Source organism: Glarea lozoyensis (assembly GCF_000409485.1).
Source record: "Glarea lozoyensis ATCC 20868 chromosome Unknown GLAREA16, whole genome shotgun sequence".
In the NCBI taxonomy this organism is placed as follows: domain Eukaryota; kingdom Fungi; phylum Ascomycota; class Leotiomycetes; order Helotiales; family Helotiaceae; genus Glarea; species Glarea lozoyensis.
In genome coordinates this window covers 1851650-1862853 of record NW_007360990.1, presented here as the reverse complement: position 1 = coordinate 1862853, position 11204 = coordinate 1851650, and the positions used below count along the sequence as shown (strand labels likewise).

The 11204-nt window shown below is 46.0% G+C and overlaps 3 protein-coding genes across 3 annotated transcripts; all 3 read left to right on the top strand.

Annotated features, from left to right (window-relative positions):
- Positions 1-492: 492 nt before the first annotated feature.
- Positions 493-5150, top strand: GLAREA_07877 (uncharacterized protein; the record flags this gene model as incomplete). Its single annotated transcript, XM_008082564.1, has 9 exons — positions 493-571; positions 667-992; positions 1043-1343; positions 1407-2539; positions 2624-2720; positions 2772-3139; positions 3187-3973; positions 4022-4483; positions 4537-5150. The coding sequence occupies 9 exons, from the start codon at positions 493-495 to the stop codon at positions 5148-5150; spliced, it is 4167 nt and encodes a 1388-aa protein (XP_008080755.1).
- Positions 5151-6634: 1484 nt separating this feature from the next.
- Positions 6635-8438, top strand: GLAREA_07876 (uncharacterized protein; the record flags this gene model as incomplete). The annotated part of the gene is made up of 5 exons (XM_008082563.1): positions 6635-6836; positions 6885-7644; positions 7690-8047; positions 8096-8174; positions 8242-8438. The coding sequence occupies 5 exons, from the start codon at positions 6635-6637 to the stop codon at positions 8436-8438; spliced, it is 1596 nt and encodes a 531-aa protein (XP_008080754.1).
- Positions 8439-9769: 1331 nt separating this feature from the next.
- GLAREA_07875 (uncharacterized protein) lies at positions 9770-10901 on the top strand (the record flags this gene model as incomplete). Its single annotated transcript, XM_008082562.1, has 2 exons — positions 9770-10057; positions 10119-10901. The coding sequence occupies 2 exons, from the start codon at positions 9770-9772 to the stop codon at positions 10899-10901; spliced, it is 1071 nt and encodes a 356-aa protein (XP_008080753.1).
- Between the last annotated feature and the right edge of the window lie 303 nt (positions 10902-11204).

Below are 11204 nucleotides of genomic sequence, written 5' to 3'. Positions count from 1 at the left end.
TACCTACTCATCCAATATCATCTCGTCCGTTCGCTGCAATTATCTTTTCCCCTCCAGGTAACTACCCCGCCTCGGCTGACCTGCTTGATTTCAATGCTGCAGCATTTTCAACTGCAACATTATTGTCTCACAAAATGAACACAAAGCACCACCCGAACTTGTTTTGAATAAAAGAACTTAAACCCCGTCCAACTCCTTAAAATAGTTCTCAATTATTTGACGAAATATGATCTGAATACTGAAACCCCCCCCCGGTCCAGAAGATGTGACTAGACCCAGTTCCCCACACCGCTCCATTGAAACAGCCGTCATGGCTCGATTTGCGCGTCGCGTCCCCAAAAGTTAAGCTTTGACAACACCACGAGCATAGGCTCTCATCGTTGAGTACAAATGGATCAGCCGGTTCCTGGTTCAATCTACTTTCCCTGAATTTCTTATCTTCCCTTCTCTTTTACATATCGGTTCGTGTTGTGCTCGCTGCGCGATCTCAAAATGGACTCTATCGGGCAATGCAGGGCGTTGAACGTCTCGGACGAGAAAACTTGCGGGGAAACGGCGACTTCTATTAATGGTCTATTCTGTGCCTTTCACTCGAAGTAATGTCAGGGTATGCTAGTCTCATCGAGTTGTTCTGATAATGATAAGACTTACTGACTTTGTTCCCAGGTCTTTACCGTGGTTACAAACTTCGAAACGCAAAACTTGACAGTCTGTCGGCGAATCCACCAACATACCTGGCGGATGCCAAAATCTCTCTTTCGTCTAGAACATTCGAAGATGTTGATACCAAAGAACTGTGCCAGGAGCTCCATGATCATCTCTTTCTTAAATTTCAACTCTTGGATCGTGTAATTCGGGCAAGAAAGCTCCATCACAGTCGCTTCTTTTCCATGGATATGGATTATGGGCACGAAAAATATCTGGATGTACTGCAAGGGCAAAAGGCTACCATTGCCAAAGCTTTGGAGAGACTTGAGCGCCGAACCGCAGAGGTAATTCAAACGCCCAGCTCATACTTGAGAGCTCCGCTGATTTGTTACAGGTTCTTTATAAGACCGAAAAATGGTTCGAATGGGTCCAGGGATGCCAGATGGAAGAGGAACAAAACCGAGAAAAGGAGCAGAAGAAGGTCAAAATGGAAGCCGCATTATGGAAGCGGCACTGGAAAGCTACCGAACAACGTATGCGGGAACATCGTGCCAAGGAAGATAAGCAACGGCAAGATGCTTTCTTGGAGAAGGTCTACAAAGAGCGGCTAGCAGAAAGAGATGCTGAAGATGAGTCGGACATCGACTGGGATCCTATTGAGGGCGTGTTGGAAGATTCTCGCGGCAATTACATTGGTATGTTAAGTCGCAACTTCAATCACCGCTGACATGCCACAAAATTTGCTGACTGCTGTCAAGATCTCATCGAGCACTTCCTATGGATAGAGCCTTCTAAGCCACGGGAATCGACTGACGCTCATGATGTAGATGCCCCATCTAATAACGCAAATCCTGCTGCCACAACTACTCCTTCCAAGCAGTCTGCCAAAGCTCCTTCAGTTAGTCAGTCAACACCCACGACCTCCTCAAGAAAGTCCAAAAAGAAGAAATCATCAAACAGCACTGGCAATGTCGAACCGGTAACACCGAAGACCCAGGACCAAGCGCCAGACAAAAGCCTGATCGAAACCAAAGAAGAAATGGTGAATCGTCTAAAATTTGGCACCCAATACAATCGCACCAAGTCACGCGGTCTGATGATTGCCGGTACGGTTGAAAATCCTGTGATGGAACTCAAAACTGTTACATTTCCTGAAGACGAGATCGAAAGACTTTTGCAGGAAGTGTACGAAATTAAGCAACTGTTATTCTGTCGACTTCTACTGAGCCATGCTGCTTTGCTTCCAGCAGCTCTTCGAGCCAAAAGCGTAGAAGAGTTCCTTTCCGACGAAGAAGTCACTCCAGCCGCTCTTAGGGATCTCTGCCTCAAAATGGAGTCTCCGGGATTGCAAGAAATTCGAGATGCTTGTGCCGATCTATTCCGTGCAGATGAAGAGGAAGACGACGAGCCCAAACCAGTCAAACCAGAAAGTCCCAAGGATGAACTTGCCTATTTGAACGGTTGGGGAGGAAAACGTCCTGGAGCTCTTCCTGACAAGTGGATATCGAAACGAGACAAGATTGCAGCAAAGAAGGAAGAAAGAGCGGCTAGTGGCAAGGGTACGAGTGTTGATGAGGCTCTTGGTACGATGGGAGGTGGCATGATTGACTTTGGCCAAAGCGAACAGGAGACTCTTGAACAACAAAAGATCAAAGTCAACATTTGCGGTCGAAGTATTTGGAACTATCCCAGTAGCAAAGCCATGACTCGCAAAGGCTGGCTTCAATTCTGCATCATTGCCAAAGACAGCCGGCTGGAAGATGCCATCGCACTCTGTCGACATTGGGATGAGTTTTATGAACTCAATATTTTAGCCTGCTGGCATTACTTCCCGGGAGCCAATTGGGCAGATTTTGTTGGATCCCGTCCAAGACAACAGATGTTACAACTCGTACGTTGGTACCTTTTCTTGCACGACCCTTCATTGGCGTTCTAGTCTGTGACTGTATTCGTTCAAGATGCTAATCCGTGTTAGGGATTCATCACGTATTATGAATCAGATAGCCCGGACGCGATGGAATTGACTGTTCGCCACACGCAAGGAGGAAGACGTGGACAAAACCGGCGTGCTCGTGAGTTATTTTTTGATTACTGTTTTCTAGTCATTCTACTAACGGAAACAGATGCTATGTTTGAGGCGCGTAACATCATGTGTGCTCATATCAAACGGGACGACCAAGTTAGTCGACGACTCATTCAATATCTCGCCTTGCAGGCTCATTTGATAGTTGTTCTCGTACGTGATGCAGAGACTGGCCGGATCTTGATCAAGCCTCCGGAAGATCAACGTTGGATCCACCGCGAGAAAAGTGGATTAGGGCGAGCTTCTAAGAATGAATGGAATGTAATCACAAGTGTTGGACCGAAGTTCTTTGAACAGATGGATCATCATAGGGATTGGCGCTTTTCGTTCAAAGAGTATTATGATCTCTACATTTGGGAATTAGAACCAGGGAACTCGTACGCACATCTTTTCAATTGTGTTCAGGGGGTAAGAGGCCTTTCATTTTGGTAGGTCCTTGACTGACAGTATCACAGTTGCTTTATAAAGCCCATCGATGCCGTGTAGGGAAAGATCTATACAACTCCGAGGCAGAGATCCTGAAAACTTTGTGCCGTCCGGAAGATTCGGAGCGTGTCAAAGACATTCGTCCTGGAGAAGATACTATCTCAATCTGGGAGCAGATGAATAGTATGCAAACACAATTCTTCTACGGTGAAGTGGAGGATATTACACGCCAGCAAGAGGAACTGGAACGCCGAAAGGCGGAATTTCAGCTTAGCATTGCGAATGGTGCCGAGCCACCTGAACCTACCAATCCATTTCCCAGGTCACTGTTCTACAATGACGCCGATGCTCTCGAGGACGCCATATTGTTTCCCGAAGAACTTCAACAAAAGACTCTGGATCCTTCCTTGATCGGAAAGATATCGCCTATCAAGGCTTGGGAAGATGATGGCTTCGCTCTAAAGAATTTTGTGCGGGGACTTGACCTGGTTGATTCTGATTTGGAGACGGAGACGGAGGATGATGGTGAATCGTGGCAGACAGAATCTTCAGAGGATGAGTATGAACTCGATGCATGGACTGCAAACGGATCTGACGAAGATGGTGATCATGAGAAATGTAAACACGAAGAGTCAACAACCTCGGACGATGATGGAAAGGAAATTTCTGACGAGCTGCTTGATAAACTCCTGCCAGCCGGTTACATGGATTTGATGAAGAAATGTATGGCAAAGCCGCGCGATAAACGTGACTTGGGGGACCATGATCGTATGGATGATGACTTTATGACTTATTTGGATAAAGAAAAGGCTCGAAGTAAGTTATTTTGCCATACTAGACCGAAAAGTTGCTGACGCTGCAAAGTCTTCAAGGAAGTGTGGCACAAGGCAGACCTTGAGCCACTTGCCCAGGAGCGATACATTGAAATGCTGGATATGGTGAAAACCTTCCGCAAGTGGGGCAGGCGCAGTGAGAAATCAATGACGAACGAAAAGAGTTTCATACACCTCACTATAATGGCTGAAATGGAGGTCGTTCGTGAAGACTCAAAAGACGCTCAGAAAGCAATTGCTAAAGTAATGCCATTCTTCAGATCAGACTTTCTAAAGTCCGAGATGGGTGCAAAGTTCAAGGATTCCTTAATGTTCAACCAATCCGAGCGCGCGAAGCATGTTCCAGACTGTCGCACTTCGACCTCAACAATGTACAGATCTGCCAAATTCTGGCAACCTTTCGAAGAAGCTGAGGATAAAATGAAACATGAGGAGGATATGGAAGCTCTTCCAGAAGAGTGGGATCTCAAAACACGACCTATTATTGCACATTGTAAGGCATTCCTCTCCTCATCTCCTAATCACACGTCTAACACACCACCAAAGTATACAAAGCAGGCGTCATCCGCACCCGCCCCGACGAATACTATTCCGGCCAGGTAACATGTACCACCGAGCCCTCCCGCCCCAACACCCTCGACATGTTCATCGACTACCGCCATCAAATGGACAACATAACCATGGGATCCCACATGCAAAACCCCTACCTCATCCCCTCCTTCAAAACCACCGCCGCCGCCTTCCAAGCCAAACACCCCGAAGCCCGCTTCTCCGTCCTCCGTCTCTGGTCCGCGCCTCACTTCTACCCTCTCATGATCGGCCCACACAACCACGACGCCACCTCCTTCAGAGATATCCTCGGCCGTCGCTTCATCTGGATGTTCATCCCCAAGGATATGCCCTGCTCCGAGTGGAGTATGCATCACACGATCAGATTGAGGGTGGAACCACATGAAGCCTATTTTAATGGGAGGGTGAAGATTAAGAGGGATAAGCTGCTGGTTATGGGGGAGACGGAGGATGAGTGTTTGAAATTGACGTGTGCGGCCGTTATGGCGGTGCAGATGAGGCCGTGGAGGATGGAGATTGATGTTTGGAAGAGCTTTTTTGGGGTGGAGAGGGGGTTTGTGGAGGGGTTGGATGAGGCGTGGTTGAGTTGATTTTTTGAATATAGTGATGTGTGGTTTGATCATGTTTGAATATTATTGACTTGGGCATGTATCATATGTAAACATAGTTCAGGGCATCGATGTTGGATAAGATCTTAGATAAGATGTTGGATATAGGTACGATTTCATGACTTGGCTCCAGTTCAAACTATCACGTGGCCTCGAAGCCTCTTACCGATTTTTTGATCACGATGCATGTTTAGGTTCAACCATACAACCACTTCGACTCCCCAAATACTGGAATACGTTCTTTCCTCGTTTCTTCTTTACAATAGGAGCTCTTCGTTTGAATTATCAAAAGCCAAGCCGCTTAAAAATCGGAAAGGAAAGGATTCAAGGTGAACAAGCTGCTGGACTTGCATCCGTGCAGCGTTTCAAAATTTAGGTTTCGTTTTCCTCTCCATGTTTTGAAAGTCTTCCATGAATCAGCTATTGCATTTATAAAGTTAAAACTCAAGGAGAAGCGGCACTTGTCTTTAGGCGAAAAAGGCGAATTTGGCAAGTTGGCAAGCCGCATGGAATTCAGGGGACGCGGCCATCTTTGAGACCGACGACATCTCCACGGTCCATCAACTTGTTTGTTCTTTCTAGTGGGATTTGAAGTTTAAAGCTCGCTCCATTTCGACGGTTTTGCTCCTGGGTTCCGCATGACTTTTGCATCCAAGTGCAGCTGCAACAATCTGGCGAATTGTATCGGACGTCGGTCACAGTACAATGCTCAATGGCTATCACCATGCTCTTCATCAAACAGCAAGCTTGCGTACGGACTCTACGAGCTCAAAAATTCATCCCGAATTCTTTAATATCTGGGAGTGTACCCTTCAACATTTCAAGTTCGTGCTGCCATGATGCCCTGACTCGATTTCTAGCCCATCAGAATGGTGTTGGACACTCCTTTCCATTGATATCTCAGCAAAGCTAGCGATCATTTAAGCTTTATCAGATGATTTTAAGCTTTGAGTGGCGTTTTCGATGTTGCCCCATTTTCGGATACTTTCAACAACAACCCTGGCCCCAACCATCGGACGCTCAAATCCCTCTTTCATTTCCACTCGTACCTAGCAACTAGCCGTTATTCTTGATATGGTTCGAATAGACTATAACTATGTTTACGGGTTTTGCTTTTCTTCTTGCTCGACGCTTAATTTCCTGTCTGGGAAAGTTCCCCAGAATTTGGGGAATAGGGGCTCGTGCCGTGCCAGGGGTAATATGTACTATGACGAGACCACTGAGATACTGAGCAAACGAGGATGTGCGTTGCCTTGGATCATCGGTGTCAACCCCAAAGAGGGTTTGACATACTTAAATCAGTCATTTATCAGCTTAGTGCTGACTGTGCCTAGTGCCTCCCACCTTTGATATCCTGCACCCCAAAGCTTAACAGATTGGCATTCTGTCTTTGGACTTTCAATATTTTCCATCTTCTTTGGTTGGGCCTTTTCAACAATTCTCGAATCGGCTTTCCTATTTTCAGAATGCCTCGTCATCCGGGAGATGATGCGGATGCAGCACAATTGGCGGCCCTTGGGCATAAAGCGGAACTCAATCGTAACTTCTCTCCATTGGCAATGCTAGGTCTTGCCTTTGCAATATTGAACTCTTGGACAGCACTTTCAGCCAGTCTGTCGCTAGCGCTTCCTAGTGGTGGGTCAACATCGGTATTATGGGGCTTGATCAGTAAGTCCAATATCTAGGCTCTAACAAAATGTGTTAACAAAAGTATAGCCGCTGGTATCTGCAATCTTTCTCTGGCAGTATCCCTTGCTGAATTTCTGTCCGCGTATCCGACAGCGGGTGGCCAATATCACTGGGTTGCTGTAATCACACCCAAAAAATGGATGGCATTACTCAGCTGGATCACGGGTTGGATCAACGTTAGCGGATGGATTGCACTCGTTGCCAGCGGTGGACTCTTAGGTTCTCAACTAATCTTGGGAACAATATCCCTATGGAATCCAAATTTCGTTTCTCAGCGCTGGCACGCCTTTTTGATTTACCTGGGATACAACATCGTATCATTCCTCGTGAACGCATTCATGACAGGACTTCTTCCATTGATCACAAAATCAGCTTTGATCTGGTCAATTACCGGCTTTGCAGTAATCTCCATCACGATCCTCGCTTGCGCGTCCCCAAACTACTCATCAGCTTCATTCGTCTTCACTGAATTCAGAAACGACACTGGATGGCCGAATGGAATCGCATGGCTGCTTGGTTTGCTTCAAGCGGGTCTAGGCTTGACGGGATTCGACGCAGTGGCACATATGATCGAGGAAATACCCAATCCCGCTGTCGAAGGTCCAAAGATCATGATCGCATGTGTGGGAATAGGAATCGGTACTGGTTTCATCTTCCTGACGATTCTGCTTTTTGTTGCTGGGCAGATGGATGGGCCAGATGGTGTTCTTTCTTCTACGGCCGGTCCGCTTCTTCAAATTCTTTATAATGCGACAGGAAGCAAGGCTGGTGCGACGTGTCTCTTGTTGTAAGTATGAAATTAGAGGTCTTGCAACATTTCTAATAAAATTAGATTCCCTCTAGTATGTCTCATGTTCGCGACAATCGGCATCACATCAACATCGAGTCGAATGACCTACGCATTCGCGAGAGACAGAGGTCTCCCATACTCACGCTTTTTTGCGAAAGTCCACGCGACACTTGACTTACCACTCAACGCACTCTATCTAACGCAAGTGCTAGTCGTCATATTCGGATTGATTCTGCTTGGGTCCAGCGCGGCGTTGAATGCCATCATTTCGGCCTCGGTCGTTGCTCTTGGCGTCTCTTATGGTATCCCGATTGCTATTAATTGTCTGCAAGGCAGGAGAAAATTGCCGGCTTCCAGACCCTTTCGACTACCTTCCTGGCTGGGCTGGATTGCTAACTTGGTAAGTGATTCTCTACGATCTCGTGATACAAATTAATTTCCATCGCAGATCGGTCTCGCGTATGTGATTGTAACAACAGTCCTATTCTTATTCCCTCCAGAATTACCAGTCACGGGTTCAAACATGAGTATGTTCTACACTGTCTCCCCATTTGCTCTCACACAAGCTTTCATAAGCTTACTAACTCGCCACAGATTACTGCGTCGTGGTCTTCTTTATCATCCTTGTCATATCAGTCGTACAATGGTTCGTCGACGGTCGAAAGAATTTCACCGGCCCGCAGGTCAACGTCGATGAATTGCAAGCTGGAGTCGTCGCCGGTATGGATCCTGTGATGAGCTCGACACAGAGACAGGATTTGTCGTCGGATGATGGGAAGGAGTTGAAGTAGTAATCGTAATTGTATGATTTGATGTGGTATATTGTGTTATGTATTATGGGTGTGTCAAAAGCGTAAACCATAGATGAGTCTTGTATTTCTGATTTGGAGGTCAGTGAATTTGTTAGCTGCTTCGTATTTCACGAACCAGAGCCAGGCAATACAGAATATCGAGTTCTAAGTTCCAAGTTCTAAGTTCTGAGATTTGAGAACTTAGAACTTAGAACTCCAACCAATATTCCCCGCAGCTTAGTAAATGGCTTCTTCCCCCTTGCCCCCCACACCTTGTCTCACATCCCTTCAATCTATTATACCCCACTGCCCACAAAGGCCACTCCCAGGATTCCCGTACTCCTCAAGGAGGGGAAATCAATTACTGTTTCTGATACGCGCGATATGGCCCCAACTGTTGGTTGGAGACCAAGGTCTGATTATTGGCCGTCAGGATGTTGGGTATGGGTAGACGCAGGTAATAACGCCACCAACTTCTCGGATGATGATCAATATGCTAGGATATAAATTGATTGTTGGTTGGCTTGATGGAGCGGCAGTCAGCTTCCTGGGATGGAGTTGTTGACCGTCAAGGGTTATGCTTATCCTTGGGGTTGTGCTTGTTGTATCTGGTTGAAAGCCGTTTATGATGATGCGGTCTCATTGTTGGTCCCAACCGCCCAAGACCTTTTGAAGGAGCTGCTCAGCCAATCAGTTCCTAGAGCCAATCAGTTACTAAGTCTTACTGGATTGACTTCTCAGATCTGAGAACTAAGATCGCAGAAGTGAGGTCTTGAATCCTAGGTTCTCCGTAATGAGACTCCGAGGTGCGAGTGCCCACCTGCAGAAAATTAAATCTGGACAATCAAGATCCAAAAACTAAGTTCGGAAGTACCATTTCCCGAAATATGGTTTAAGGATTTTGGTCTTAATTCATAGTATGGAGTTGATGCTGTGGATACTGTTAAAGGTATTCATGGCTATCACAATTCATTTGAAGTTTTCTACGATGCTCGGAGTTAGCTTCTCCTATTATCAGGTCGCAGCTGTGCAATATGAAGGATAGAATTGTCGATGCATTATGAATAATTCGGCCGGTTGAGACCTCGGTGGGTGTCCGTGGATCATTCAAATACTTATGATTGTTTCTCAATACTGATTAATTAAGATAGGAGTTACCAACTGAATCACACTCACCTAAATCTAATAATCACAATTTTCAATCCCGTTATTCACAAATATGAAGTTATAAATCCATATAAGAAGAGGCTTCACTTCTTCATCTCGACATTTCAAAATATCAAAATATCCCATCTTCACTTTCTCAATCCAATATCCATACTTACACCACCATGGCACCCAAAATCTCATCAACACCAGACTCCAACGAAACAAACCCACCATCCCCAGCACCAACCGAATACTACACACCCTCATCAACATTCAACGATCCACCCTCCCCAACACCATCCGAACAACTCCAAGATGAATTTACCATATCCACCCTTTTCCCAACAGGCTCAACTACACCTACATCTAGTCCGAGCCCGACATTTTCGGAGATGTCGGCTGTCTTAGATGAATCTAGTACGCCAGCAACAGAATCAACGTGGGATGACGGAACTAGTCATACAACTTCGGTGAGTAGAGATCTGATGTATTGTGATAAGGTTATGGGCTGATTTGGTGATGCAGGAATAGAATGCACTTGCAGATCAAGTCAGCATGGAGGATTTTCCGACGCCGATGTCAGAGTTTCTTGGGGGGTTGTCGTCTGGGTCGGAGACTGTGACGGATGTGGAGTTTGCTGGGGTTGAATATGAAGGTACATTGATGGCTATTTCGAAGACTGAGGGTGGAGGATCGATCGATTCAGATAGATCATCCAGAACTATATTGAGTACGGAAACGGCCGTAAAATCAGAAACATTTGAACACGAAATGAACCTCGAAGAAGAAATCAACAATCTCGAGGCATCAGAGATCACGCAATTCCTACCGCTTTTGGAACAATCTAATCATTACACCAACCCCTCTCTCACACCAAATACAGAAATGGAGCTCGATTCATCCGCCTCGCTCAACAACGTGTACCCAATACCCTGGCCCTGGGATCCAGCAGCTCCTCCAAACTTCGAGTTCGACGTACCTCAAGATCGGAATTTCACAATTCAAAATGACCTTCAAGATCTTAATGTAGCACGCGTGCATATCCAGAACGTCATCTCATCGTTCGATATGCCGCCGTTTAATAGTTCAAATGCGGCAGAAATGGTGGTTAGAGCGAAGATCGCTAGGATTTTGAGGGTGCTGGAGGTTGGGATGCAGGGGTTGATTGAGGTTTGTAATATGGGGGAGAGCGATGTTGGACGGTCTTTGGAAAGTGCAATTGGGGAGAGGTGTGACGAAGTTCGAGAAGCGATTGAAAGGGTGGAGAGGAGCATAGTGAGGGTGTTGGGGGGTGAGGACGATGTTGACGGATGACGCTATGGTTGATTATGGTTATGTTGGAAAATGTGTTTCGGTATGGTAAATGTAGTGGGAGTTGAGTTTTAAGTGTATCTAGGATGTGGGTCCAAGATTTCATGTATATTGAAGCGTGATTATGAGAAACTTGGTGAGGATGTTACCAAAGTAACGACTCTCACCGACTCTCTTAGAAATAACGAAATATAATGTTCAAGTCAATAAGACTGTCAAATGGCTTACAGTTCTAGAAGACAAAACTTTGCGACCTTTCTCTGAGACTGATTTCTCTGAGACTGTTCGGTTTCTATTAGTAACTCG